The 25,991-nt window shown below is 43.7% G+C and overlaps 1 protein-coding gene across 1 annotated transcript; it reads left to right on the forward strand.

The window, feature by feature from the left end:
* The first annotated feature begins 586 nt into the window (after positions 1-586).
* On the forward strand, positions 587-24,050 carry gnai1 (guanine nucleotide binding protein (G protein), alpha inhibiting activity polypeptide 1). The gene is made up of 9 exons (XM_029742729.1): positions 587-1,200; positions 11,380-11,422; positions 12,420-12,561; positions 12,787-12,944; positions 14,166-14,294; positions 16,547-16,676; positions 19,547-19,700; positions 22,044-22,264; positions 23,149-24,050. The coding sequence occupies exons 1-8, from the start codon at positions 1,083-1,085 to the stop codon at positions 22,232-22,234; spliced, it is 1,065 nt and encodes a 354-aa protein (XP_029598589.1). The 5' UTR covers positions 587-1,082; the 3' UTR covers positions 22,235-22,264; positions 23,149-24,050.
* Positions 24,051-25,991: the final 1,941 nt, after the last annotated feature.

Below are 25,991 nucleotides of genomic sequence, written 5' to 3' on the forward strand. Positions count from 1 at the left end.
GGCATGCTGGAAATGTTCCCTGCATGCCTGGCTGGAAAGAAATGGAATGGTATCAAACGTGTATTACATTCCCTCCATTCCTGCCGTTGTTATGAGTCATCCTCCCCTCAGCAGTCTCCTGTGATGCAGACTTTTTACATGGTATCTCCATCAGAAGGTGGAGATGGGGGTCTGTCCATGGAGATCAGTCTTTTCTCTATAAAACCACCAGGTGGCAGAAATACAACTACAACTCAGGTGTTGCATACCCTTTTGATATTGTTTATTCTGGAATTAAAAACCTTTTAATTAATTATATTTGTACTGTAACTTGTATTTTAACTTTTGGAGTAGGCTACTAGAATCACAGAATAAGGCCGTGGAATAATAAATCACGTATCCTATAACAACCCCCATGGCTTGATGATGAAAATATATTATAACACACTAGTAGCCTAATAATCTGCCAGAACTGTATGCTATATCTCTTAAGGTATCTCTTGGGGGTGAATAGCGTGTTTGCCTTGGTTTAGCTATATCGGTGTCAGAAGTGGGATGGCCCAAGTGTACCCTATAATATTTTCTACACAGACAAGAAAACAGTAAAGTACAGTACATTGTTTTCTCATGTGATATCAAATGTCACTTACAGTATTAGACATTTCCAAAGACCACAATATATTAACTCAAAGGTCAGTCTGGTATTTTGACAGAAAAATCTGAATCAGGAAGTATTCGTGTAGCCAGCTGGTGGTAAGTGTGGTTGAATGAGCAGAGCTCACTGTGGCAGTGAAAGACGGACGCGCTGAGTCAGAGAGAGCAATTCGCCCTGGAACTGTTTTCATTTGAAACTATTTATGCCACGACGAGAGAAATAGCTTTCACTGACTGAAAGCATAGGACTATAGTGGACTGGAGAAGCACACTCCTGGTCCTTTAAAACATTTTTTAAATAAAAGTATAAATCCAAGCGAGCTGATAGCTTTCACACAAGGGCGTGTGTGGGTCTCGGGGAGCACTGGCTCGCTTTTTAAACCTTGCATGTTGTTACTGTATATATTTGATATTTTTGCATCACTTGGGTCCGGAGGATTTGCTTGAGGATGGGGTGTACCCTGAGCACGGACGATAAGGCGGCGGTGGAGCGCAGTAAAATGATCGACAGGAATCTGCGGGACGACGGGGAGAAAGCAGCAAGAGAGGTCAAGCTACTGCTCCTCGGTAAGGGAAGTGGTTGTCCTTGCTTCGTCCCGCAACGTGATACATTGTGGGACGAAACAATGGTTATCCGTGAACTTCACTAACTAATATTATCTGCGATTGCGACATTGTAACTAAATGTCAAACGCACTATTTAGAGTGATATAGAATTGGTCTGCATACATATAATGGCAACAATTTGAATTGAGAATTCCTGCACGATTTCATACAATTCCGCATAGCACACAAGCTGTCGTCATCACATTTAAAACATTGTCAACTTTTGCATAGACTACCTTGAAATCACAAAGCACATTGGCTACAGTGGATTGCCTAATTAACAAAAGTTGAAGAATAATTTCCGATTTAGCCTATAGGCAGAACAAAGGTCGTTGTCCACGCTGGCTCATCAGTTCCAGCCTTCGGTGTGTAACCACCCATGCAGGCAGTTGCAACAAAGTAGCCCCCTTTGTTACGCTTGTCCAGCAACACAAATGGTTTCTATGGGCCATATTCATTGGCTTAATCCTCCCAGCATTTGACACCTTGTCGCCTGTCTGCAGCATTGTGTTTGAATGCTATGTCCAGCTGAGTGCATATGATGTTTCCAAATTGGTAATTGGCCCAGAAACTGTTTGAATAACGAATTGCAATAACTATACTACTATGTTCAAAACATTTTTGTTTGAGACTTCATCACCTTTTTTGCTACTTCAGGCATAGATGTAGGCTGTTTATGATTCCGCCATTGCTTAGATAAACATAGGTCTAAATTAAACTAGAGGCTCTTTCTTACCGCTACCCTCATAGGTTGGTGCAATAGTGGATGGATTTATCCCTGAGGTTAGCCTACTGCACAATATGTTTTACCTAAAATCAATTGAAACCGTGGACATTCCATTGACAAACAAACGAGCCCATTCCCTGGACAGAAACTAGTGATTGTTTTTGAAATACTGCTCTAGCATCCATTCCATTGGGGAAGAGATCTCTAGAGTTGACACACATGTCATATATCATATTTTCATGTTGAATATGGGTCACAAGGACTGGATGTGTCTTCTCTATTAATAAGGGTATTCTTCACTGATGCCATGAGCAGGAACGGCTGTCCTGAAATGCCTGTAAAACTGTAGGCCTGTCAGTAGATGGCTATGATTGTCCCTGTTTTGTTTTTCAGCTTTTTTCTTCTGGTTTTACATGTTGATATTTACCATTTATAAACTGGGTGGTTAGAGCACTGAATGCTGATTGGCTGACCACGGGTATGACAAAACATTTATTTTTACTGTTCAAATTACCTTGGAAATCAGTTTATAATAGCAGTAAGGCACTTCGGAGGTTTGTATGGTTATATGGTATAAACCTCTTCCTTGTTGTTGAGAGCCTAGGCTACATTCATCTGTCTTGCTATGAATGATGAAACTGATTCGAAGCAAGTCGGGTCAAGTACTATGCCTGCAGGCTGCTACTTCTCCAACTATTCCTCTGAGTGAAATTCTAAAGTTTGTGTGAAGTCAATACCAGACCTGTGACGTCCAATATTTTGAACTCTTTTGAAAATGGTCTTTCCCAATATCATATACAGAACAAAAATATAAACGCAACATGTAAAGTGAAATTTTCCTTACGCACAAAAAGCTTTTCTCTAAAATGTTGTGCACACATTTGCTTACATCCCTGTCAGTGAGCATTTCTTTTTTGCCAAGATAATCCATCCATCTGACAGGTGTGGCATATCAATAAGCTGTATTAAACAACATGATCACTACACAGGTACACCTTGTGCAGGGGACAATAAAAGGACACTTAAAATGTACAGTTTTGTCACACAACACAATGTCACAGATGTCTCAACTTTTGAGGGAGTGTGCAATTGGCATGTTTGACTGCAGGAATGTCCACCAGACCTGTTGCCAGATAATGTTAATTTCTCTACCATAAGCTGCCTCCAACATAGTTTTAGATAATTTGGCAGTACATCCAACCGGCCTCACAACCGCAGGCCATGTGTAACCATGGCAGCCCAGGCCCTCCACATCCGGCTTCTTCACCTGCGGGATCGTCTGAGACCAGCCACCTGGACAGCTGATGAAACTGGGTTTGTACAACACAAGAATTTCTGCCCAAACTGTCAGAAACCATCTCAGGGAAGCTCCTCTGCATGCTTGTCATCCTCACCACTTGACCTGACTGCAGTTTGGCGTCGTAACTGTCTTCAATGGGCAAATGCTCACCTTTCATGGCCACTGGCATGCTGGAGAAGTGTGCTCTTCATGGATGAATCCCAGTTTCAACTGTTCCGGGCAGATGGCAGACAGCGTGTATAGCATTGTGTGGGTGAGCTGTTTGCTGATGGCAATGTTGTGAACAGAGGGCCCCATGGTGGGGTTATGGTTTGGGCAGGCATAAGCTTACGGACAACGAATACAACCTTTTATCAATGACAATTTGAATGCACAGAGAAACTGTGAGGTCCTGAGGCCCATTGTCGTGTCATTCATCTGCCACCATCACCTCATGTTTCAGCATGATAATACACAGACCCATGTCGCAAGGATCTGTACACAATTCCTGGAAGCTGAAAATGTCCCAGTTTTACCATGGACTGCATACTCACCAGACATATCGCCCATTGAGCATGTTTTGGATGCACTGGATCGACGTGTACGGACGACTGCGTGTTCCAGTTCCGACAATATCCAGCAACTTCGCACAGCCATTGAAGAGGTGTGGGACAACATTCCACAGGCTACAATCAACAGCCTGATCAACTCTATGCGAAGGAGATGTCGCGCTGCATGAGGCAAATGGTGGTCACACCAGCTACTGACTGGTTTTCTGATCCACACCATACTTTTCTTTTTAAGGTATCTGTGACCAACAGATGCATATCTGTATTGCCAGTCATGTGAAATACATAGATTAGGGCCTAATGTATTTATTTCAATTGACTGATTTCCTCATATGAACTGTAACTCAGTAAAATCTTAGAAATTGTTGCATTTCTATTTTTGTTCAATGTATTAATAAGAAAATAAATGCTCTCCCAATATCATACACCTAATATCATACACCTATACAAATAGGTGCTATGTTACATGCTGTTGCTTCGTTGATGATCATGCTCTCCGAGGCCGACGTGCGTAAGGTCTTTAATCAGGTAAACAGACGCAAGGCCGCGGGTCCGGAGAGTATTCCAGAGCTCGTTTTCAGGGAATGTGCAGATCAGCTGGCAGACATAGTCACATATTCATGTGGCAGGCATCATTTTCAACTTCTCATTGTCCCAGTCTGTAATCCCCACATTTTCAGATGACTTCCATCATTCTGTAATCATGAAGTGCTTTGAAAGGCTGGTTATGGCACACATCAACTCCATCATTCCAGACACCCTAGACCCACTCCAATTTGCATACCACTCAAATAGATATGTAGATGACACAATCTCAATTGCACTCCATACTACCCTCACCCACCTAGATAAGAGGAATGCCTATGTAAGAATGCTGTTCATTGACTACAGCTCAGCGCTCAACACCATTGTCCCCTCAAAGCTCATCACTAAGCTTAACACCTCCCTCTGTAACTGGATCCTGGACTTCCTGACGGACTGACCCCAGGCTGCCACACTCACTTTCAACACGTGGGCCCCACAGGGGTCTGTGTTTAGTCCCCTCTTGTACTACCTGTTCACCCACAACTGCGTGGCCACGCACAACTCCAACACCAAGTTTGCCGATGACATGACTGTGGTAGGCCTGATCACCGGCGATGAGGAGACAGCCTACAGGTAGGAGGTCATTGACCTGGCAGTGTGGTGCAAGGACAACAACATCTCCCTCAAGGTCAGGAAGTTGAAAAGGTTTGGTATAGGCCCTCAAATCCTCAAATTTCTACAGCTGCACCATGACTGGCTGCGCCACTGCTTGGTATGGCAATAGCACCGCTCTCGATTGCATGGCGCCACAGAGGGTGGTGCGGACAGCCCAGTACATCACAGGGGCCGAGCTCCCTGCCATCCAGAATTTCTATATCAAGCGGTGTGAATGGAATGCTCGGAAAATCATTAGACTCCTGCCACCAAAGCCATAGACTGTTCTCTCTGCTTCCGCACGGCAAGCAGTACCGGTGCATCAAGTCTGACACCAACAGGCTCCTGAATAGCTTCTATCCCCAAGCCATAAGACTGCTAAATAGCTTACAGAATGGATACACAGACTAAATGAGTTGACCCCTGTCTATGCACACTCATAGGACTCTGCACGCACACTAACATTCCAACGCACACACATTTATATGGACTACACACGCGCGCACACTCGCATACAATCATCATTTACGCTGCTGCTACTTTTTTAAATCATATATCCTGATGTCTTGTCACCTTATTCCTAATAATAATGTGGTGGTGGTCGTCGGGCTTTGTCGGTTGGCAACCAACTTTAAGGTGTATTACCACCACTGACTGGAGTGTGGACTGCAGTTCCTCTTTCAATCACCCATGTGGCTATATGCTCCTAAAAACCAATGAGGAGATGGGAGAGGTGGGACTTGCAGCACATCAAAAATCAAACCAAGTTCTTTTTTAGCACCTGGCTATGCAGATGTTTGTTGACGCGCATGAGCAGTTTAGCTGAAATGACTGACTAATATGTATATGTCAATTTATTTTACAACGCAAGGTCAGCTTGTTAGAGTTTGCAAGAAGGGCATTTCACTGTACTTGTGCGCGTGACATTGAAACTTGTTTGTGCGTTGGCACCCTGACCTGCTTCCTGTGTCAGCCATTCAGGTTGGTAACCAGGTAACACACCCAGCCTCGTCAGATGACCGTGAGATACGCTAATAGAGGAGCAACAGGAAGGAATGTTCTAGATCAGGTCTAAACCCTAGCACTCATTATGAATTGAGAAGGTGTACTCATGGCGAGGAACAAGATGTTTGGTTGCTGTTTGTTTACCTATTAGTCTTTTCAGTTACTATACTTCTATCACAAAAGTCTCAAGTCCTCTCATCTGCCTCCTATCCGACCCCACTAAACATACTTTGTTTAATTACATCCTGGTCAAGAGGTCACAAACATATCAGTGACGCTCATGGTGCGTACATCAGCACAGGCAGCACCTCAGAAACGGTGGTGAATATTGACCACTAAATCACTTCAAGGACACCAACCGTCAAACATCCGTGTTTTACATTGGGTGGCGTTGATGGGCTGACCCTGTCCATGTCTGTACTGTGGACTTCCTGGGGGGTGGTATACTGTAGGACACCCGCACACATAAAACAATTGTTCCATTGTCCAGAAGTCCAGATGCATGTAAGCATTTCATTGGCCAGTGTATACCATGTGTATCCTGTACATACGACTAATAAAACACACACACACACACAGCATAATGAGCAGTCTGTCAGCAGAGTATACTGGCATCCTGCTGTCAGAGGAACAATCATTTGTACGAGGAGTGCTATGAATGTTTGGGTGTATGCTGTCAAGTCTGTACAAGCAACATCTTGTCTATATTAGGCCTACTAGACCCAACCACGTTGGTGTCGAGAGGATTCTGTAGGTGTTCTATGTAACATTTTATGTAAAGCATTATGGGTAGTACTTTATTTTACAGTACTAATGCTTCCACTTGTATTTCCTGGATGTTTGATAGGAAATTGTGTCTTTCTTGAACTTCAAATAGTTCAACACATGGTAATAACCTGTTACCAAATTTGTAGCAATAACTCTCAAATAACCTAGGAGTTGCTTGTTTATCACTATCTGCTATTTTACCATGTCATTCATCACATCTGGTGATTTTATGTAGGTCTACTGTATCCTGCTTATGAGGAATTCAATAGCTTCCACTTCTCCAGCACTGTCTCGTTACTGGTCTCTTCCAGTAAAGTATCGGCCTGCATGGAGTTTGAGGAAACATTCTATTAACCATTGATCTGGATGTGGGCAGATTAATCCAGCTGATTTAGCAACATGACTCCCTGATTGGTTAATTAATGCAACTGTAACTTCATGGGTTCCCTTGTGAGTCACTCACAGGCTCAACAGCTCCCGATGGTAACGAGGAAAAGGGGGATGATGCCAGCTCATGTCGCTAATGTGGCGCCACTTATGTGGTTCCTGGAGAGTGAGCCAGGCCCAGCTGTAAGCCCGTTCAGCTCTGTCCCTCTGTCCCCTGTCCCTCAGCCGTGTCCCTCGCTCCCTCTCAGCCGTGTCCCTCGCTCCCTCTCAGCCGTGTCCCTCGCTCCCTCTCAGCCGTGTCCCTCGTTCCCTCTCAGCCATGTCCCTTGCTCCCTGTTTACCAGGACAGCCTGGCCAGAGGACTGTATGCCTTGGCCAGTCTAACTGAAACCCAGGCAGGACAGGCTCTGGTTTCTTCTAGTGACCCAGACAGATAACCCCTCGGCTCAATTGATCTAAAAGCCCTCCTCAACTCCGTGACAGGCAGAGAGAGATGGTGGGAGGAACTCCAAAAGCTGTTCTCCCCACCCTAGTATTATATAAAAGCTCCAACTAAATTATTTAAGATTAAAATACAACAGAGCTGTCATTTGGAATGAAGACCTGATTGTAGCCAATCCTACCACAGCACTTTGTAAAACGTTCCTTCATTGTTGACATGCAGTCCATTCATGTCCTCTTTTTACTCTGGAAAACCACCTTGGGGGAAGTTCCAGGAGAGATGGGTTGGGTGGTTGGTGGGCTTTAGAAGTACTGTTCTATAAACGTCCATTTTGTTTGCAGGCCTCAACAATTTTTCTTAAAATACCGTCGTTTCCCAACCGCCAGAAAGCAGCTGCCTCGCTGTGGTTTTGGTCTGGCTCTTTGATGGATGAATCAAATTGTGGGTGGGTAACGTGACTCTGTCTATCCCAGCCCATGAGGTCCACTTTTCTGCCTTTGCTTTCTCTAATGGCCCATGTGGCTTAAATCAGGGCCAAATCAGGGCCATTAGACTTTTAAAGTTACTGGGGTGGGGCCACACCCCTATGACATCGCTAGAGTTGAAGGACAGGACAAGGTCAGTTAGGCAAACAAACGCTTCAGTCTGGACTGACTTAATGAAATGTCATTAAGGGAACAGTACCGTGGCGATTATCATCCAATAATTATTCCTGTGACTTGCTAGCATACATTTTGTTGACCCTATGCAGGGTTTTGTGTTCCATATTGAGAAATCAATTGTGTGTCGGTCAGACAATAAAACATATCTAGAGGGAGGGTTCAGTGAACTCAACGGCCTGTAAAGAGGGTATGTTTATTCTAGATTGAGAGGCAGGCAGCCAGCCAGTGTGTGGTAGGGAGTGGAATGCTGTGTTGTCGCTGCCTTGGCACTGAGGCCCTTAGCAGAAGGAGGGAGGTGACTTTACCTGCTGCCAATGCTTTTTCTCTGTGTGCGCGCTCGTGTGTTTTTATGTATGTTAGTGCACGTGTGTCTGCTGTCTCATAGTCCCTCTGGGGTTCTTAGTGTTTGGCTCCGGAGCAATGAGACATGTTAGTCCACTCCTCTCTGGGGCCAGGGCCACAGCAGTGACATGTAATTTAAAATAATTAGTCCTCTGGTGAAAGCCATTCCAATTAGGCTGAACAGTAGGAGGTACCTGCCTTGCTTGCACACTGTTAAAACACTCACATTCTCACACACGCACTCTGTATCAGCATGCTCTAAGGCTCTGGAGAAAGGCTTGTCCACAGGAATTCACTTCTACATGTTGGTTTCAGGTTCTCTTCTGCGTTAGGGAAAGTTCCAGGCCCCTACGTTTCACTTGCCACAACGAGAAGCTCTGACGTAGTGTGTGTGTGGTGTGTGCATGTGCTCATTGTCTTGCTGTAATGCAATACTTGCTGGGTCTTGTAAGATGGGAAGATTGGGTGTTACAGAACTAGCTTCCTCCTGGCAACTCAGATGGGTGTTAGTACAGCCTGGACAGTTCTGAATAAACAGTAAAGAACTTTAATCACACTAGTAACAACAACATTGTATTAAAATGGAATATACTTCTTTGGTAATTGCATTTTATTGCATAGCAATGGTGTTTTGTAATTACACAACATGAGTTGGGATTTTCTTATTCCACTACTGAACTTCTATAGAATTACAAAGTAATACTAATGAGTAAAGTTTAGACTGACATGGCTGTGTTTGTGTCCGAGCTGAGCAACCCCTATGGGAAGGGACTTAGCAAGCCCACCAAACACGTGAAAACATCATGAGTTTGTTTACAGGGTCAACCCATATTTCCCACTGGTCTGACTTTCCCTGAGTGGAAACGTCCACCGGTGGGTTTTATGTCAAGGGGGAGGGGCCTGCCTTAGTCAATCTCCATGACACATCCTCTACTTATGCCAGTGGTTCTTAACCTGGGTTCGATCGAACCCCAGGGGTTCGGTGAGTCAGTCTCAGGGGTTCGGCGGAGGTCAAGACACACACCCGACTCATATGATTCGTGATGACACGCCCCGCTTGGCCATCATTTGCTGCAGGTGATCACTCAACATCGCTTGGCCTATCTGTGCTGCAGGGAATTTGGCGCGCTCAGTAGTCGAATTGTGACTGTCGTGATGGTACGTCGTGTGATTTCTTTCTTAATATTTTAATCCCTTCATACTAACTATGTCGAGCAAAAAAAGAAAGTGGTCGGACGAATATGTACAATATGGATTCACATGTATAACGGAACGTGATGAGAGTCAGCGTCCTAACTGCATGATTTGCAATGCCAAGTTGAGCAATTCTAGTCTAGCACCGGCAAAACTAAGAGAACACTTCCTTAAGCTGCATGGAGATGGACAATACAAGAACGCAACGCTCGCTGAATTCAAGGTGAAGAGAGCCATTTTTCCAATTAAGAAGGGTTCGGTAAATGCGCATATGAAACTGGTGGGGGTCAGTACCTCCAACAAGGTTAAGAACCACTGACTTATGCGTTATGGGGACATGGCATGCATTTAGGGGACATTTGCCTATCAATAATACATGCCCTGGCTATGGAGATGAGCCATTGCTACACAACTGCCACCAACTCTCCTCAGGTGACCGTGTGGCGAGCGCTTTGGTAACAGACCCGGTTGCCATGGCAGTGTGACGTAGGCACGGAGCCCCTAGCAGCAGCCAGGCCCAAGCAACGCTTATTCTGTGTTCCCTGCCTCTCTCATTGAAGTATTGCCATGTCAATCACTTCTCCGCCTCACTCATTGGCTGCTAGCTTAGTGTCCACCCTCCCGGCTCTTGTCCTCGTGTGAGTGGTTTACACAGCCTGTCAGTAATGTGTAATTCAATATAGAAGGCTTGTACCATCTTGAAGTAACACTATGTGCTCGCAGGCCCTCTAAGGCGGCGGGCCCTTTAAGGCGGCGGGCCCTTTAAGGCGGCGGGCCCTTTAAGGCGGCAGGCCCTAGTTACAACTGGTGATCGTTGTCTTTCTGGTGGTAGATCAGAGCTCACAACTAACTCATTTAATGTACAAAGACCCAATGACCAGATATGAACTGGGGGATAGCAGCCTTGTGTTGATGGTGTGTTAGTGGTTGCTGGGAACTACTGCAGGCTGCATGCTTCACTGCTGTTAATGTAGATGAGGACTGTACTGCCTGTGATTTGGCCTTTGCAATAATATTGAAGATACTGTATTCACCTCTGTCCCTTCACTGTACGCGCACACACACACACACACACACACACACACACACACACACACAACCACTCATCACTCTGCACTCTCTGAATGTTACGGTGTTTTGCTATGGTGCTGTTCATTCAGTGAGTCTTGCGACGCTGCCTGGGATGGGTCGTTGGTTCCTGCTGCAGTAGGTAGTTCCATAATGCTGTGTTAGTGCTGCTGTCGAAATGTGCTCATAAAGGGAGCGGTGGGGAGGGTCTGTATCAACAGGACGGCTGCAGAGCGACGCTGTGGGTCAGAGACGTCAATACAGAAACACAGGAAGGGAAATGATCAGTGTGTTTGACCACCTCAGGGTTCTCCACTACGCTCCAATTAAAATGGGGTTGTATAATGGCCTGTAATGAGTAGGTCTTTACAATTAGATGTTTCTTTCTCAGTATGTTAGTCAGTGTAATCCCATACCAGGCAATCAACATTATGGTCAGTGTTGGCTTATCGCATAATTGCAATTAGCTAAATATAGGCTTTGACTGGTTTGATAAATGTGTTCTCTCTCTCTCTCAGGTGCTGGTGAGTCGGGGAAGAGCACAATAGTCAAGCAGATGAAGTGAGTATGTTTCTTCCAAATGCCATATCTGCCACACAATCAAAACAAAGCATTGTTTTTGCCCTTCTGTGGGGACAGTTCTCAGAAATGAGCCATTGTTATTGTCCTAGTGCCCCATTCAGATGCTGTAAACATTGTTACCTGGTGTTATCAATGTTCGCTTTCCCCCTGTCATTTTATGATGGAAAGGTTGCCATGGGGTTGGGGGTTATAACATGTTCTCAGAAACAAAGTGTTGCTCCGTGTTTCTCCTTGTGACTGACTGTTGTTGCTCCATGTTTCTCCTTGTGACTGACTGTTGTTGCTCCATGTTTCTCCTTGTGACTGACTGTTGTTGCTCCATGTTTCTCCTTGTGACTGACTGTTGTTGCTCCATGTTTCTCCTTGTGACTGACTGTTGTTGCTCCATGTTTCTCCTTGTGACTGACTGTTGTTGCTCCATGTTTCTCCTTGTGACTGACTGTTGTTGCTCCATGTTTCTCCTTGTGACTGACTGTTGTTTCTCCATGTTTCTCCTTGTGACTGACTGTTGTTGCTCCATGTTTCTCCTTGTGACTGACTGTTGTTTCTCCTTGTGACTGACTGTTGTTGCTCCTTGTGACTGACTGTTGTTTCTCCTTGTGACTGACTGTTGTTGCTCCTTGTGACTGACTGTTGTTGCTCCTTGTGACTGACTGACTTGTTGCTCCATGTTTCTCCTGGTGACTGACTGTCGTTGCTCCATGTTCCTCATGGTGACTGTCGTTGCTCCATGTTCCTCATGGTGACTGTCGTTGCTCCATGTTCCTCATGGTGACTGTCGTTGCTCCATGTTCCTCATGGTGACTGTCGTTGCTCCATGTTCCTCATGGTGACTGTCGCTCCATGTTCCTCATGGTGGCTGACTGACTGTGTCGTGTTGCTCCATGTTCCCCATGGTGGCTGACTGACTGTGTCGTGTTGCTCCATGTTCCCCATGGTGGCTCACTGAAGTTGTGTCCTCCGTCCCGCGTGTCAGGATCATCCACGAGGCAGGCTACTCGGAGGAGGAGTGTAAACAGTACAGGGCTGTGGTCTACAGCAACACCATCCAGTCCATCATCGCCGTCATCAGAGCCATGGGACGACTCAAGATCGACTTTGGAGACGCCGCCAGAGCTGTGAGTGGGCTAGACATGATGATGATGGATTGCATTTATCAAAGCCTTCTGACTAAAACTATTATCATCTAACACACCCAATCACATGCCCAACACTGTTAATGCCATGGCAGTATTATTAATGCTATTGATGGTTATGATGGTAGGGATGATTTTCACAGTGGAGCTGATGGTGACGATTGATGGTAATAGTGATGGTTGTGCTGACAGACTGCTCTCTCCCAGGATGATGCGAGACAGCTGTTTGTGCTGGCGGGGTCGGCAGAGGAAGGCTTCATGACGGCGGAGCTGGCCGGGGTCATCAAACGCCTGTGGAAGGACGGAGGGGTACAGGCCTGCTTCAGCCGCTCACGAGAGTACCAGCTCAACGACTCTGCAGCATAGTGGGTCACACACCACCTTGTCCTGCTCATACTGTCTTCTCAGAATGGTCTGACACACACGCACACAGCTCCTGCAGTTCCTCTTCCTTCCTAATTCTCTTCTGCTGGAAGTAAATAAATTGTCATTCCTCTGCAATAACCAAAGGCCTTATGCAGTCCATTTATTACAGATGCCCACCCACTCTCTGGCAGACGTATCTCTACTGCCTACAGTCCAGTCTGCTTGGTGTTTCAACCTTGAGTGAGACTGTCAATATTTGTTTTGTGTGGGGGTGTCACCCCTGTAGCAGGACTGTAACATGCAGGCTGCTGTGTGTCTGCTGATTCCTTGACCTTAGTATTTAGCACATGTAGCTGTCTAACAGCAGATTGCCCAGGGCTGCTGTGTTTACCAAACCCTGGTAGAAAAACACCACAGACAGAAGAGCTAGAAAACATGTCCAAATCCCTTTGTCAGTGGGCAGCGTTTGAGCTCAACTCCCTCGGTTCAGTTGTTTTTTTTCCTGAAGTGGTTGTTCTTTTTTCATACGCATTGTGCAAGAGCCTTTCCATTAGCCACTGAAGTCACCAGAGGGGCAGCCCCTGCGGTGTGTCATGAGCAACCCCTCCACCTTGTTTTGGAACGGAACAGGCGTCACCGATTGGCTCTCTGGCCTTGGGTGCTGCAGCTGCTGGCCATTTCCAAATCAATACCCAGAATATTTTTGGCCAGGGCTACCACACACACACACACACACACACACAGACCAGCGTCACGTAGCCTGCCGACCGTCCTCTACAGCGAGGCTGCTGACCCCGATCTCTGCTGTTTGTTTGGGTTGAGTCTTGTGTAATTACTGCTACCGTAATCTTTTGGAAGAGTAATACAGGGTAGGCTGTTTGCGCTGGGGGGGGGGGGGGGTTCTACTGTAGATTTACTGTTGAGGAGGGGGCAGGTGTGTGCGACAAGTCCAGAACTGAGCCCTATGTGGACTATTTGTGGAAAGATTGGCTTAGAGGGACCATTCTGAGACCATTCTGAGGGGCACTGATAGTGTGGAAGAGAGTGGGAAAAAATGGCACTTGTTTTTCCCAGTTCAAGATATAGAAGCAGACATGGTTCATGGCTAAACAAGATCTGTTTAAATAGCTTATTGTCCTATTGTTCCATTGAAGTATGTGTATTGGATGCATTGACTCACATCTAAACATTCTCTCTCTCCCCCTCCCCCCATTCTCCAGTTACTTAAATGATTTGGACAGGATATCCCAAGCCACCTATATCCCAACCCAGCAGGATGTCCTGAGGACCAGAGTCAAAACCACAGGCATTGTGGAGACACATTTCACCTTCAAGGACCTCCACTTTAAGTGAGCACTTCCTCCAAATCCCTTTTTAAGTGTCGTCATATTCCATACTTTAATTAGGATAACTCAATCTACTTCCCTACTGTGCATATTGAATCTCTCAAACCCATAGAAATGTCCTTAGTCCAGTAGTTTCATTATGACTGGATGACAGCGCTGACCATACAACATCAGCAGTGAATCATATGTTCTAGTGTTCCATTGGCTGATGCCAGAGAGGAAAGGGGAACGGTTGGCTCACTGGTCAATACCCATATTTCCAGTGTTGGGGATTAGTGAACTACATGTAGTTCAACTAGTAATTGAACTGCATTTTACAGTAGCTTGGTGGTAGTTCAACTAAATTTAAATCTAGGTTGTGTTTTTAGTAGTTAACTGTTTTACTATGTTGTGGTGTAGCTAACTACTGGAACTACACACTACTCCTTTACCATGTAGTGGCGTAGCTAACTACTGGAACTGCACACTACTTCTTTACCATGTAGTGGCGTAGCTAACTACTGGAACTACACAATACTTCTTTACCATGTAGCGGTGTAGCTAACTACTGGAACTGCACACTACTTCTTTACCATGTAGTGGCGTAGCTAACTACTGGAACTACACTCTACTCATTTATCATGTAGTGGTGTAGCTAACTACTGGAACTACACACTACTTCTTTACCATGTAGCTTTGTAGCTAACTACTGGAACTACACTCTACTCATTTATCATGTAGTGGTGTAGCTAACTACTGGAACTACACACTACTCCTTTACCATGTAGCGGTGTAGCTAACTACTGGAACTACACACTACTCCTTTACCATGTAGCGGTGTAGCTAACTACTGGAACTACACACTACTCCTTTCCCATGTAGCGGTGTAGCTAACTACTGGAACTATACACTACTCCTTTACCATGTAGCGGTGTAGCTAACTACTGGAACTGCACACTACTCCTTTACCATGTAGCTTTGTAGCTAACTACTGGAACTGCACACTACTCCTTTACCATGTAGCGGTGTAGCTAACTACTGGAACTACACACTACTCCTTTACCATGTAGCGGTGTAGCTAACTACTGGAACTGCACACTACTCCTTTACCATGTAGCTTTGTAGCTAACTACTGGAACTGCACACTACTCCTTTACCATGTAGCGGTGTAGCTAACTACTGGAACTACACACTACTCCTTTACCATGTAGCGGTGTAGCTAACTACTGGAACTACACACTACTTCTTTACCATGTAGCGGTGTAGCTAACTACTGTAACTACACACTACTTCTTTACCATGTAGCAGTGTAGCTAACTACTGGAACTATACACTACTCCTTTACCATGTAGCGGTGTAGCTAACTACTGGAACTATACACTACTCCTTTACCATGTAGCGGTGTAGCTAACTACTGGAACTGCACACTACTTCTTTTGCAAAAATAATACCTGCCTAATTGTCACTTGAAACACTTTTTGTGTTAAATAGGCTAAATTACACATTAAAAGTAAATTTACTTAAGAAAATTATATTTTCCTTAATGGTAGCATTAGTGTAGCTTTACTACTTCCAGTGTGAAGTAAATGGTAGCTTGGTAAACTATATTTTCAAAGTAGCTTCCCCAACACTGCATATTTAGTTGTTTTATCACGTCTGTCCCCTACTCCACGTCCAATCGGATATCAAGCCCTTTAAAAATGCTCTTTCTCAGCAGTTTGTTCAGCCAAGCCACTCAGTGCAACTCAGCAGAGAGAACTATGTGGAGCCATTCCAGCGCAAACCATATCTAAGTACATTAGAGCCCCACAGCCCTCTGTGCCAATGGGTGGAAACTGGCTCACAAAGCGGGTGATATTATTAGAGCTTGTTCCCTTGGGTTGCGTTAATGTGTTATACAGCTCAAAGTGCAAATTGGTTAGGGTATAAACAATAATATGTTATTTAAAATACAAAAACATTACATTTAACAAAGTTTATACATTTATACCCCACAATTATTTTATTTTTTAATTATACCCTCCCTTCTAAATATTTTATTCTGTGTTGAGCATTTCTACTGTATACCATCTCTCCACTGTATACCATCTCTCCACAACACAGAAAAGCCCAAAAAAAGAAAAATGCACATGGTGGCCTGTTTAACCAACTAACACTTAAACCAATGTTTTCCCTAGTGGCCAATGGCCAATAAAGTTGTTTCTCTTGTGTGCGACGTGCCTGGAAACATGCTCCGTTTACATTGTGTGGTGCATTATCCACCACTTCCTCCTCAGGATGTTTGATGTTGGAGGTCAGAGGTCAGAGAGGAAGAAGTGGATCCACTGCTTCGAGGGTGTCACTGCCATCATCTTCTGTGTGGCGCTCAGCGACTATGACCTGGTGCTGGCTGAGGATGAGGAGATGGTGAGTTCCTGTCCAACCATGAACATTTAAATAAGAGTACATGTACAGTACCAGTCAAATGTTTGGAGACACCTACTCATTCAAGGGTTTCTTTATTTTTACTATTTTCTACATTGTAGAATATCAGTGAAGACATCAAAACTCTGGAATCATGTAGTAACCAAAAAAGTGTTAAACAAATCTAAATATATTTTAGATTCTTCAATGTAGCCACCCTTTGCCTTGATGACAGCTTTGTACACTCTTGGCATTCTCTCAACAAGCTTCACTTGGAATGCTTTTCCAACAGTCTTTAAGGAGTTCCCACATATGTTGTGTACTTGTTGGCTGATTTTCCTTCACTCTGCGGTCCAACTCATCCCAAACCATCTCAATTGGGTTGAGGTCGGGTGATCTGATGCAGCATTCCATTGCTCTCCTTCTTAGTCAAATAGCCCTTTCACAGCTTGGAGGTGTTGGGTCATTGTCCTGTTGAAAAACAAATGATAGTCCCACTAAGCCCAAACCAGATGGGATGGCGTATCGCTGCAGAATGCTGTGGTAGCCATACTGGTTAAGTGTGCCTTGAATTCTAAATAAATCACTGACAGTGTCGCCAGCAAAGCACCCCCACACATCACATCTCTTCCTCCATGCTTCACAGTGGGAACCACACATGCGGAGATAGTCCGTTCACCTACTCTACGTCTCACAAAGACACGGCGGTTGGAACCAAACATTTCAAATTTGGACTCGTCAGACCAACGGGCAGATTTCTACCGGTCTAATGTCCATTGCTCGTGTCTCTTGGCCCAAGCAAGTCTCTTCTTATCGGTGTCCTTTAGTAGTGGTTTCTTTGCAGCAATTTGACCATGAAGGCCTGATTTCACACAGTCTCCTCTGAACAGTTGATGTTGAGATGTCTATTACTTGAACTCTGTGAAGCATTTATTTGGACTGCAATTTCTGAGGCTGATAACTCTAATGAATTTATCCTCTTCAGCAGAAGTAACTCTAGGTCTTCCTTCCTGTGGCAGTTTCATCATAGCGTTTTATGGTTTTTGCGACTGCACTTGAAGAAACTTTCGAAGTTCTTGAACTTTTACGGATTGACATACCTTCATGTCTTAAAGTAATGATGGACTATTGTTTCTCCTTGCTTATTTGAGCTGTTCTTGCCATAGCCCTATTTAGTAAAAGACCAAATCCATACTATCTTCTGTAAACCACCCCTACCTTGTCACAACACAACTGATTGGCTGAAGCACAACTTCTTATGGGCAGGTGGGACGGTAGTGTCCCACCTGGCCAACATCCGGTGAAATTGCAGAGCGCGAAATTCAAACTACAGAATTATAAATATTTTACTTTCATAAAATCACAAGTGTAATACATCAAAATAAAGCGTAACTTCTTGTTAATCCAGCCGCTGTGTCAGATTTTCAAAAAGGCTTTACGACGATAGCACACCATGCGATTATCTGAGGACAGCGCCCCCGCATACAAAAGCATGAAAAACTTATTTCAAGCAGGCAGGTGAAAGTCAGAAACAGCGATATAATAAATGCCTTACCTTTTGATCTTCTTCTGTTGGCACTCCAAAAGGTCCCAGATACATCACAAATGGTCCTTTTGTTCGAAAATGTCCTTTTATATCCATAAAAAGTTTAGCTGGCGCGCTTCAGTCAATAATCCACCCAGTTTCCCCACATCAAAATGAATCCCAAACGTTACTAATAAACTTTTCCAAACAAGTCAAACAACGTTTATAATCAAACCTTAGGTACCCTAATACGTAAATAAACAATTCAATTTAAGACGGAGAATCGTTATTGTCTTTACCGGAGAAAAATACCAAAGAACGTGCTCTCTTCCACGCACTTGGAAACACTACAGCCAAAATGGGAGCCACCTAGAAAAACTACAATTTCTGGCTCATTTTTCCAAAAACCAGCATGAAACTCTTTCTAAAGACTGACATCTAGTGGAAGCCCTAGGAACTGCAATCTGGGAGGATTTTGCCTTGTAATAAAAATGACAGCCATTGAAAACAGTGGTAGGCTGAATTTCTTGGGGGGGGGGGGTGGTTTGTCCTCAGGGTTTCGCCTGCCATATCAGTTCTGTTATACTCACAGACATAATTTTAACAGTTTTAGAAACTTTAGAGTGCATATCCTAGCTTCTGGGCCTGAGAAGCAGGCAGTTTACTTTGGGCATGCTTTTCATCCCGATGTGAAAATACTGCCCCCTACCCAAGAGAGGTTAAGAAGGAAAGAAAATCCACAAATTAACTTTTAACAAGCCACACCTGTTAATTGAAATGCATTCCAGGTGAATACCTCATGAAGCTGGTTGAGAGAATGCCAAGAATGTGCAAAGCTATCAAAGCAAAGGGTGGCTACTTTGAAGAATCTGAAATATAAAATATATTTTTATTACTACATGATTCCATATGTGTTATTTCATAGTTTTGATGTCTTTATTATTTTATAAAGAAAACTCTGGAATGAGTAGGTGTGTCCAAACTTTTGACTGGTACTGTATATCTGTATGAAACCAGCCAAGTCCTGAACAAAAAATCGTTCTCAATATAATATTTACGTTAAACATGCATTTTAGTTCTGGCTAAGCTTCATTCTGGGTCTGTGAAGCTGTCTCTACGAGTCCAAACATGTTTCTGAGTATATCTCGATAGTCTAAAGAGGCTTTCTCTCCTCAACTCCTTTCCTTCATCTGCACTGATCTGAAAACATAGGATAAAGCTATATGGTGGACGTCCTAGCAGGTGTTTGCTTTCACCTGTCCCGTTTTTCCACATCAGTGCAGATGAAGGCCTGTAGCTCGAAGCCCCACAAAAACCATTGTCCAATGTTGTCGTTTTCTCTCCCCAGAACCGGATGCATGAGAGCATGAAGCTGTTTGACTCAATATGCAACAACAAGTGGTTCACAGACACCTCCATCATCCTCTTCCTTAACAAGAAAGACCTGTTTGAGGAGAAGATCAAGAAGAGTCCTCTAACTATCTGTTACCCAGAATACGCAGGTACAGTAACACAGCCAACCAGCCATGGTAGACAGTCTATTGAATTTATTTATTTTTTATTTATTTCACCTTTATTTAACCAGGTAGGCAAGTTGAGAACAAGTTCTCATTTACAATTGATTGGTGATAAGTGTGTGACTTATCACTGGAGTTGTCTGTACATTTTCTATGATTTCTTTGTCATTTGCACACCTGAACAAATATAATTGAATGTCTACATGAGTGGAAAGAGGATCTCATATAAACATATAGCGCTGGTACTATACTGTAGTTACTGAACATATGCAGATGGTATGTTCCACAGCATCAGTGTTGGGACAGGAGACGTCCAACAGACATTAGTCACTTCTACCTTTTTAAAGAAACCAACGAGAACAAAACAAATAGCGGAAAGCCAGGAGGCAGGACATAGTGTTTCTCTATCACCTGTTCCCCCATAACACAACAGGGAGGATATCCCATTTCAACACAATTCCCATGAGGTCACTTCCTGTGGAATTGTGTTGGCTAAACTGGGGAGTATAAGAAATGTTGATCTTTTTGTTTCATGGTTGGTTTATTATTTTGTTTTGTATGGATGACATGCTTGTTGAAGTCGGAAGTTTACATACACCTTAGCCAAATTCCTGACATTTTAATCCTAATAAAAATTCCCTGTTTTAGGTCAGTTAGGATCACCACTTTATTTTAAGAATGTGAAATGTCAGAATAATAGTAGAGATTTTATTTTAGCTTTTATTTCTTTCATCACATTCCGAGTGGGTCAGAAGTTTACATACACTCAATTAGTATTTGGTAGCATTGCCTTTAAATTGTTTAACTTGGATCAAACGTTTCGGGAGCCTTCAATAAGCTTCCCACAATAAGTTGGGTGAATTTTGGCACATTCCTCCTGACAGAGCTGGTGTAACTGAGTCAGGTTTTAGGCCTCCTTGCTCGCACATGCTTTTTCAGTTCTGCCCACAAATGTTCTATGGGATTGAGGTCAGGGCTTTGTGATGGCCACTCCAATACCTTGACTTTGTTGTCCTTAAGCCATTTTGCCACAACTCTGGAAGTATGCTTGGGGTCTTTGTCCATTTGGAAGGCCCATTTGCGACCAAGCTTTAACTTCCTGACTGATGTCTTGAGATGTTGCTTCAATACATCCACATCATTTTCCTCCCTCATGATGCCATCTATTTTGTGAAGTGCACCAGTCCCTCCTGCAGCAAAGCACCCCCACAACATGATGCCGCCACCCTCATGCTTCACGTTGGGATGGTCTTCTTCGGCTTGCAAGCCTCCCCTTTTTCCTCCAACATAACAATGGTCATTATGGCCAAAAAGTTATATTTTTGTTCCATCAGACCAGAGGACATTTCTCCAAAAAGTACGATCTTTGTCCCCATGTGCAGTTTCAAACCGTAGTCTGGATTTTTTATGGCAGTTTTGGAGCAGTGGCTTCTTCCTTGCTGAGCGGCCTTTCAGGTTATGTCGGTATAGGACTTGTTTTACTGTGGATGTAGATACTTTTGTACCCGCTTCTTCCAGCATCTTCACAAGGTTCTTTGCTGTTGTTCTGGAATTGATTTGCACTTTTCGCACCAAAGTACATTCATCTCTAGGAGACAGAACTCCTGCCTGAGCGGTATGATGGCTGCGTGGTCCCATGGTGTTTATACTTGCGTACTATTGTTTGTACAGATGAACGTGGTACCTTCAGGCATTTGGAAATTGCTCCCAAGGATGAACCAGACTTGTGGAGGTCTACAATTTTTTTTCTGTGGTCTTGGCTGATTTCTTTTGATTTTCCCATGATGTCAAGCAAAGAGGCACTGAGTTTGACGGTAGGCCTTGAAATGCATCCACAGGTACACCTCCAATTGACTCAAATAATGTCAATTATCCTATCAGAAGGTTCTAAAGCCATGACATAATTTTCTGGAATTTTCCAAGCTGTTTAAAGGCACAGTCAACTGTATGTAAACGTCTGATCCACTGGAATTGTGATACGGTGAAATAATCTGTCTGTAAGCAATTTTTGGAAAAATTACTTGTGTCATGCACAAAGTAGATGTCCTAACAGACTTGCCAAAACTGTAGTTTGTTTACAATAATTTTTTGGAGTGGTTGAAAAACGAGTTTTAATGACTCCAACCTAAGTGCATGTAAACTTCCGACTTCAATTGTATATACTGTCTTAACTATGGGATGAATTCTAACTTGCTCTTCAATTCTCACTTAGTCTCCTATTGACATCAATTCATGACATAGTGAGAATGACTGAAGTAGAGGTTGGGATTCCCCCTTATGAGGAAAGCCATTAGAAGTGTGGGAGTTTTGTTGTTGTCTTGCGGCCAGGCTCCAACACGTACGAGGAGGCGGCGGCCTACATCCAGTGTCAGTTTGAGGACCTGAACAAGAGGAAGGACACCAAGGAGATCTACACCCACTTCACCTGCGCCACCGACACCAAGAACGTGCAGTTCGTCTTCGACGCCGTCACTGACGTCATCATCAAGAACAACCTGAAGGACTGTGGACTCTTCTAAGACCTGGATTTGATCGATGGAAGTTTTCTAGTGAGCCCACCTTTTTTTTCATTCCCTTTCTCCATCAGTCTTTCCCTCTGTCTCTCCATTCTCATCGCTTCTCCTTGTGCGACATAGCCCTGCCCACGCAATGCAGACTTGTGAACTTGTGTCCGTATGTGTAAAGTGCTGGGGGATCGATGGGGGCTACATGGTTGAGGACACATGTCTGACTGGTGGCTGCCATGAGTGCTCACAGTGCCAGTGTTGAGGACTTACAAACATACCGTATGCTCACTCTACAGCGAGCTTGAAATGTCACAGCCACCAGTTCGATAGCTCAAACGGTTGGTACGTTGTCAATGTGGGAGGTCATGTGTGAAGCAAAGCAGAGGATCACTGCTTCAAGCTCAGTATGGGGACAGGGAGAGTGGAGGAAGCGAAACTGTTAGCAGCACACGGACGTCCGTTACAATAGCATGCTGCAGTCATAGCCAGGGGCGGTTTCAGGCAGGCTGCACCGTATTGTCCACATTGCCAATGTGCTAAACTAGTATGCTAGCTTTCCCAGATGGTGAGAGTTATCCTCAGGAGCTCTTGTTGTCGTGTGTTTCTCTACCTCCTGAAAACTGGCATCCAACTTCAAACGCTTTAAAATCAGTTGACGTGTTTGAATTGCACTGCTTCCAGGCTGCATTGGAGATGCAGTTTAGTTAAACCCTTTCATTATTAACTGCTTGTTAAATCTAATCATCTGAAATCAAGGCCCTCTTTATTCGGAAGTCTAATTAAATGTTCTGCTCCATTAATATGTTTGGGGGATGATCATGGCATGGTCAAACAATATTTTCAGGATATTTGAATGGAACGGCCTTTTGTACCGCCAAGCATTCAATAAGATCTAATGGTGTCTCTTTCTCTATTTCTCTCTCTAGGCGGTGAAAAGCCAGCATAATGTGCATTTTCAGGGGGGAAAATCAGAAGAATGGGGAGAATCAATTATGGACCATTGCTGTGCTATATGCCACTTTTAATGGATTTATTTATGTTTTTGTCTTGGAACATTTTGAATTTGTGTTTAAACATTTGTGTTTGATGTTTATCATTTGTAAAATCATTTTCACACTTTTCTTTTTTGGAAGAAGAAGCTTGTTTTATTTAGTTTGTTCCTTTTTTATGCCCTCTGGAAAAGGAAGCTTGCCTTTTGGTCAAAATATTCCTTTTCTCCCTCCCCAATTGTTAGGGGAAAAGGATTTGCTTTGAGCTCAGTTTGTTGGTATTTGTGCCTTTGCATGTCCTTTTCTCTGCAGCTACTGACCAAATTGCTAGTTTTTTTGCCTGCTAAAATTGTTCCAACATAAAAGGTGAAACGTTTTCTGAGGGATATTAACAATCTTTTGTGCACATTCCTAACCAATTTAGTGGTGGGATTCCCTGTGGTCCAAAGGTGTGTGTCTCGATGGTGACCAACACAGCCCTGCCCACAGGCTGTCCCATACTGACAAAGGGATGTGGTTTTTAACAGTACACCATATCCAATGTGTATCCAATAGGAACCCTAGCTAGGTCAAGGAGCTTACGTTATGCTGTGGAATTACAGAACAGCTAAATCAGAGTCATATTTTACTGTATATTTTCAGATTTATTTAAGGACATTTCGGGGACTTGGTCTCTGCGATCACTGCAGAATCACAATTGTAAAGCAAAGTAAAAATGGATGGGGAACAAACACATGGTTAAGGTCTGTCACCAGCCACAGCTGTCAGTGTTCTCCAACAGACAGGGAGCCTTTGTACACTCATTCCCTTATTTTGCTAATAAAACCCTTTACAAACCATTCAGTGAACCTGGCGTCTTCAGTGCTCTCCTGAGTTACAGTTGGTGAAAAGAGGGAGGGAGTCAACTTACTGCAGGTGAGTTTGAGCATTTCCTCTAGTCACCCTCATCTATTCATCCTTATGTCATGTAGTCACCCTCATCTATTCATCCTTATGTCATGTAGTCACCCTCATCTATTCATCCTTATGTCATGTAGTCACCCTCATCTATTCATCCTTATGTCATGTAGTCACCCTCATCTATTCATCCTTATGTCATGTAGTCACCCTCATCTATTCATCCTTATGTCATGTAGTCACCCTCATCTATTCATCCTTATGTCATGTAGTCACCCTCATCTATTCATCCTTATGTCATGTAGTCACCCTCATCTATTCATCCTTATGTCATGTAGTCACCCTCATCTATTCATCCTTATGTCATGTAGTCACCCTCATCTATTCATCCTTATGTAGTCATCATTTTGGTTTTACCATCCTTTTTCTTTATGCCATGTTGATGTTACAATGATGTCACGTGCTGACTGGCTGCCATGCCCAGTTTGCTGGGGAAAACCCCAAAATGAATCCTTCTGTTTAACTTTTGTTTTACTTCAGACGGTGTGACACACTTCACTGTGAAACAGTGGTATAACGGGAGTGATTTTCACACCATGCTAATTCCCAGTGTCTTTGATCCTTAACTTTTTTTACTTTAACGTAGCGTAACATTTTTGAAATTCATGTGTTTCTTGAGTGTTTGGCACAAACGCATACAAAACACATCACATCATAGTGTGTGTGATCAAGGAAACTGGCAAACTGGAGACAATTCTCCTTGTCTCTAGATTATTCTCCTCTGGTGGCATTTCCCTCTTTGAATATACAGCTGTATGGAGTGTGGCACTGCTGTTTATTGGGTGTTGAGTGATTGACAGCCTGTTGTCATTGGGTTGTGGGTGACTTAAGAAGAGGCAGAGTCTGGTCAGTGGCCATGGTGACATGTTTGGTCATAATGACATAAAAAAATCACTTCCATTATCTTGATTCTCTAATCTCATTAGCCAGATTACCCTGCAGAGCTATTGTTGGTTTGGGTTTTCAGGGGAAACAAAACACTTTCATTTAGTTTACAGGTTCTTTATAACCTTTCATGTAGTTTACAGGTTCTTTATAACCTTTCATGTAGTTTACAGGTTCTTTATAACCTTTCATGCAGTTTACAGGTTCTTTATAACCTTTCATGTAGTTTACAGGTTCTTTATAACCTTTCATGCAGTTTACAGGTTCTTTATAACCTTTCATGCAGTTTACAGGTTCTTTATAACCTTTCATGTAGTTTACAGGTTCTTTATAACCTTTCATGCAGTTTACAGGTTCTTTATAACCTTTCATGCAGTTTACAGGTTCTTTATAACCTTACAACTCAGAACAGCCTGTCATGAGACAAGGTTCTCAGCAACCTCCCACGCGGCACACTGGTGGAATCAATGTTTCTAACGTCACTTCAATGAAATTACGATGAACCAACATGGAATAGACGTTGAATTGACGTGTGTGAGAGACACCTACTCAGTTTCCATATCTAGTGAGCTTGTTCTGATTATCTGATACATATTTGTATTGGTCATAGATGTTATCCCAGAATCACTGTTTGCAATGTAAATGAGTTGGCACTTTCCATAGGCAGAGAACACTACTGTCCACTTCTGTGACACACAGTTGTGAGTTCCCATATCCCAAGTCAGATCTGGGCTACCTCAGGGGATCGGTCGGAGGTATTGAACTGGCACAGATGCCCCTTAGCAGCCACACAACCCTTCAACGTTGTGGAGCATTCACTACTTCCTCCGTCCTTCCATCCCTGGCCAGATTGTCTTCCACCCGGGGATCTCTATTCTCTAAGGACTTTCTAAGGACTGGGTTGGGCACCATATTTTGCATATTGTGTGCACATGATA

This window comes from Salmo trutta, chromosome 40 (assembly GCF_901001165.1).
Source record: "Salmo trutta chromosome 40, fSalTru1.1, whole genome shotgun sequence".
Lineage (NCBI taxonomy): Eukaryota > Metazoa > Chordata > Actinopteri > Salmoniformes > Salmonidae > Salmo > Salmo trutta.

Bases quoted from the DNA above. Each gene is read 5' to 3' on its own strand.
- gnai1 (XM_029742729.1), top strand. From the start codon at position 1,083: ATGGGGTGTACCCTGAGCACGGACGATAAGGCGGCGGTGGAGCGCAGT. The intron at 1,201-11,379 runs GTAAGGGAAGTG...TCTCTCTCTCAG, and splicing joins GGTCAAGCTACTGCTCCTCG to GTGCTGGTGAGTCGGGGAAG. The intron at 19,701-22,043 runs GTACAGTAACAC...TCTTGCGGCCAG, and splicing joins CTGTTACCCAGAATACGCAG to GCTCCAACACGTACGAGGAG.